We start from the raw sequence: 5,460 nt of genomic DNA on the forward strand, positions 1-5,460 counted from the left end.
ATCCCCTGTTCCAAGGCTTTCCCAGACCTGACATTCCCTGTTCTAAAGTCCCTCCCGGCCCTGACATCCCCTCTTCCAAGGCTTTCCCAGACCTGACATTCCCTGTTCTAAGGCATCTCTTGGGTCTGACATTCCCTGTTCTAAGGGCTCTCCTAGCTCTGATATCCTTTGATTCTACCCTTGCAGACTTCAGAAATACTTTAGAATGAGAACAAAAATCCCACTTAAAATGTTTTTCAAAAGTTGGGCACATTTTTCTGTTAGTTCCTTAGTTTATTAGTTAGTTTATTCACATCAATTCTGCAATTCTCTCTTGGCTGATACCTCTAATTTCAGCCGCTCTGTAAATTCAAAGAAATTACAGAAAAAGGAAGGGAAAGGGCCTAGCTAAGATCTCATCTGGACTGGAAAGGCCCCAGTGCCCGAGCCCTGGATCTTTCAATCCTGGCCTGGCTGCCGACATGGTGGGTGCCGTTCAGCCAGTGACTTCACCTTTCCGGGACCCTGGCTAGCCTCACCTGTAAAAAATGGGCAATGACTCCTATCCTTCCTCCTGCCCAGGATTTTGAGGAGGTTCCAATGAGCTAATGTCTACAAAACCCTGTCAGGTGCTGCAGAAATGTAAGCTGTTATTACCGTAAGAAAGCATCTTCTAGGCATGGGGGCTCAAGCCACGGCTTATCACCACCCTCACTTTTCAAACAGACTTTCCAGAGAAAGAAAACATCTCCAGTAGCCCCAGAAATGTATTTTGGGATTTGTTTAGTCTTGACTTTTAAGTGTGGTCATTCGTGGATGCCATGAGGGTGGACCCGCCGAAGGGTGATCTGGTCTCCCTGAGCTGTTTGTTTTTTTTTTTCCTTTTCCCCCCCTTTAAAAAAAAATAATAGCAATGTTCAGACATCTGTTCCCTGGAATCCAGATTGGAACATTTGTCTCCCATCCTGCTGTGGAGTGAGGGCTTCTGGCCTCCCCACACTGTTCCTGGCAGGCAGGAGGCCAGTATTTATTCAGAAAATCCCAGCAACTGTGGGCACACGATGAGACATCTATTTTTTGGACAAAGCCAATGTGGGAATGTGTTTTGTTTGACTATACATCTTGGTTACAAAGACTTTATTTTTCTTTCTTAGGTTTTTTTTTTTTAAATGGTGGGGCGTAGGAAGGAAAATAGATTTTTGTTCCCTGAAACAAATTTTTTTTTTTGAAAAGAGAACATATCCAACACTTTCTAAAGCTTGAAAGCTAATGAAAAGACTTCTGGTGATGACAAAGAATTGGAAACAAAGTAGATGCCCATCGACTGGGGAATGGAGAAACAAAGTATGGTAGGTGAATGTCACGGACTTGTACTGCAATCTAAGAAATGATACATGCACTGGATACAGAGAAGCATGGAAAGATCTATATGAACTGATGCAGAATGAAGGGAGTAGAGTCAAGAAAACAACATAAACAAGGACTACAACAACAGAAATGGAAAGAATCAAAAATTGTCTTTACGTATAATTGGGGAAAAATGTTATTTCAAAAAAGAAAAGTAAAAAAAAGAAATGGAAAGAACCACAAAGAAAAAAATTTAGAAAGGAATGTTATAAAATTATAACAATCAAATGGTACTCTAACAAAGAGATATGAGAAGGTACTCTCACTTCCATCCTTTCACAGAGGTGAGAGGTCCATGAGTGTTGTACATTTTATATGTTGTACATATATATTTTCAGACTTTTTCAATGTATTGATCAGTTATACTGTTTTCCATTCTTTCTCTCTTTTATTATTTTTTTGTTATATAGTATTTTAAAATACTAAAGTAACTATTTGTTATATTTGTTATAGGGAGAAATTAGGGTGATGTAAAAAAAACCAAAACACCTTATTTTAAAAAAAAACCAACAGTGGAATTAAGTGAGTAGTAATCAGAGATTCCTGATTTCTCCCTTGGGCGTCAGTCCTGGCAAACCCAATTGGCATCTCAAACTCAATATGACCTGAACTTGAATGCATGATCTTCCCTCACAAAACTGGTCTCTCCATCCAACTTAGCTGTCTTGGTGGAGGGCAGCACCTTTGTCATGGTCACTCAGGTGTGCCCTCACAGTCTATCCTAGACTCATATATCCCCTTTATCACCCACATCTAACCAGCTGCTAAGACCTGGGGCTTCTACCTGGCATAACTGTCTTCTTCCTCTCCTCACCCTCTACATCACTTTAGCATCAAGCTCCCATCACCTCTCACCTGGACAATTATACCAGCCTCCTAAATGATCTCCCTGCTTCAAGTCACTCCCTAAGCCAATCCGTCCTCAATTCCTTCAATGCTCTTTGAGTTTACAGGTATTTAAGACCCTCTCAAGGGAACCTTGGACCATCCCCAAGAGAATATTCGTACTAGGGGGAGAAAAGGTCATACCTTGGCCCCAAGAAGAAAACAGATCAGCAGCAAAACACAGTGTCTGGCACATTAGAAAGTGCTTCATAAAGGCATGCTGAATGACTGATTTCAGAGGCTCGAGGTGACCCTGTTATTCCCCTACTCAAAAATCTTCTGGAGCTCCCTCTGGCCTCTAGGAGAACGTATCAGCTCTACCTGGTATCAGAAGTCCTCAACCACCTGAATCCAACCACTGCTCCTGTCTTGTTTCACAATAATTAACACTTAGCCCTCCCCTGCCCTTAAGAGACACCACTTTCCTACAACCTCGGGCTACCAGATGTTCCTTAAACCATCTCAGCCATTTTCACATACTCCTCATCTCCACCTTATTCAAGGCAGGGAGGTGCAATTGACAGAGAACTGGTTTGGACCTGGGTTTGAGTTGTGCCGCCATTGCCCTGTGAGCTCCCTAACAGCTCAGTCTGGTTTGTTTTGGTTTTGGCCTTTCTTTGTATCCCCCATGCTTAGCTCAGTGCCCAGCACATAGTAGGAGCTTAATAAATGCTTGCTGACTGACTGATTTCAAAGCTCAGCTCAGGGGGCCTGAGTTGGGATCTGCCCTCTTCAAATCTCCCTGGATTTCTCCTTTTCGTCTCTGTTTACAACATCCTTCTTTGTGTATCATAAACCATCAATAGCTTTAAAAAAAAACAAAACCTCTGGTCCCCTGCATAGAATCCACCAAAGAGACTTAATAATTTGATACACAGAACTGGAAGGGACCTGAGAGGCCATCCAGTTCAACCCATACCCAAAAAACAACCTACAAAAATACCCAACAAATGGCCTTCCAGTTGGTGCCTGAAGGTGCCCGGTGAGGGAGAGCCCATGGAACCCTGGCCATCCCCATCCCACCCTTGGACAGCTTGGTTAAGAAGCTTCAATGACCCTCTCTACAACCTTCCCCCTTGTTCCTGGATCTCCCCCTCCAGGGTCAACCAGAGCAAGACTCATTCTTTTTCAACATGGTGGGCCTTTTCATAATAACTTATTTATATATTGCCTTAAGATTTACAAAGCACTTTACAAGTATTCTCATTTTATCCTCAAAAAAAAAAAAGCAAGAAATGAAACCTGTGAAGGAGGTGTTATTATCATCTCCATTTTACAGATGAGGAAACTAAGGCAGATACAGGTTAAAGTGACTTGCTGAGAGTCACTCACCTAGTAAACATCTGAGGCTGGATTTGAACTCAGTGACTTAGGAACTGTGACACCCAGCTGCCTCTAATATTTGGGGCCAGCTACTTGATCCTCATCTCCAATTCCTACTGCCCTACTCTCAGCCCTCTCTTCTTCAGGCTAAAAATCTGCATGTCTTCCAACTAATCTTCACAGTAGACGGAAGCTTCTGGAAGGCAGGGACTAGTGCCCAGATAAGTATCTATATCTTCAGAGCTTAGCACAGAGCCTGGCAGAGCTGTGCTTATGATGGCTGATAGATTCATACATATCGCATGATCTCTGACCCCTTAGCCATCCTGGGTTCCAATGGCCCTCTAGATGTGGTCTGTCTGACCTGTGCAGAGTAAAGCAGGCCTCTCTCACCTTCCTAGGATCCTTCCATGTCACAGAGTCCAAGCTCTCATCCTACACGTCCATTTCCTGGACCCTCCTCCTTCTCTCCCTGGGCACAGTAACCAAGCCAATCCTACCAGAGCTTCAGGTAAGGATACATGATTCTACTGCCCCAGGGCTCCACCTCAGCCTTTTCCCTTCCCTCTTTTCTAATTAGAATGAAAGCTCCTGGAGGGCAGGGCTTGTCTCTTTTTTGTATTTCTATCTTCAGGCTTTAGCACAGAGCAAGGCACAGAACAAGTTATTAATTGATATTTGCCGATCATTCATCTGTAAAGTGAAGGGCTTGGCCTGGACTCCACTATGGTCCCCTCCAGCTCAAAATCTCTGATCCCATGATCCGAGGCATCCAAGTAGAGGCGAGATGACCCCTTAGCCAAGATGGTACAAAGGGGATAGTGCCAGGCCTGGGCTGGACAAGACAGTCTGAGGGCTCTGCCAGCTCTGAGCTTCTAGGATTCTGAGTAGAAAAGAGGGTACTGGGAAAGGCTAATGAGAACTCTGACACCCCATGTTCTAAGGCCCCTCCCATTCCATATTCTAAGGCTCCTCCTTTGTTCTGACATCCCATGTTCTAAGGCCCCTCCCAGCTCTGACATTCCCTGTTCTAAGGCCCCTCCCATTCCATGTTCTAAGGCCCCTCCCAGCTCTGACAGTCTCTATTCTAAGGCCTCTCCCATCCCATGTTCTAAGGCCCCCTTCCTGCTCTGAGACCCCGTGGCAGTCTCAACATTCATCTATGACATTTGGGTTTCTTTGAAAAACCATTTCCCCACCAAAAAACAGAAAGCCCGACCATTTGAGTCTCATGAATCATTCAGGGAACGACATTTTGAAGTGCATCTGTCAGAGCCACTAATTGCTTCTGCCAGCTGCTGACGGTGGAACGGGCAATAGTCTGTTCCTGGACAGCCACTGGAGGCCTCTACTCCTGAGGCTTAAGGTCAATGGCAGCCTTCTCTGGGCCTGATTAAATGGGCCCTGATGTACTTACCCTGAGCCCTGCAGCTCCTCCAGATTGGATGCATTCCACTCAGAGCCCTAGGAAACACAGAATACACAGAAATCCCAACATGTTCAGATGGCCGTAGCCTCAGGGAACACCCATGGTCTGGCCCTAGAGTCACTGCTGCGGAAGGGTTTGGTCAAGGCCAAGGTATCAAGTGGAAGGGTCTGATTCAAAGAAATTTCCCTTGTAATTCACCACTCTGTCCTCGATCTCAGGACCAAGGAGCTGGTGGGGGGGTTGGAGGGAGCAATGGTGGCAAGAGATTTGGGTTCTGGCTGTGGGAAGACCTCTTTAACCTCCGAGGCTCAGTTTTCTTCTTGGTAAATTGAGGCTGAGATAGAAGGAATGGCCCTTAAGCCCTCCCAGCTCTGACATCCCCTGTTCCCAGGCCCCTCCCAGCTCTGACATCCCCTGTTCCTCAGGCCCCTCCCAGC

General features: G+C 45.2%; 1 protein-coding gene across 5 annotated transcripts in view; it reads right to left on the bottom strand.

Annotated features, from left to right (window-relative positions):
• SSH1 (slingshot protein phosphatase 1) overlaps positions 1-5,460 on the bottom strand; it is a 101,835-nt gene that overhangs the window by 15,872 nt on the left and 80,503 nt on the right. For all 5 annotated transcript variants that reach the window (XM_027864144.1, XM_027864153.1, XM_027864161.1 and 2 more), the window contains one exon: positions 5,012-5,058. In XM_027864144.1, the coding sequence (XP_027719945.1) occupies positions 5,012-5,058 (47 nt within the window). The remainder of the gene's footprint in view (positions 1-5,011; positions 5,059-5,460) is intronic.

Source organism: Vombatus ursinus, unplaced genomic scaffold, assembly GCF_900497805.2.
Source record: "Vombatus ursinus unplaced genomic scaffold, bare-nosed wombat genome assembly UNPS02001287.1, whole genome shotgun sequence".
Taxonomy (NCBI): domain Eukaryota; kingdom Metazoa; phylum Chordata; class Mammalia; order Diprotodontia; family Vombatidae; genus Vombatus; species Vombatus ursinus.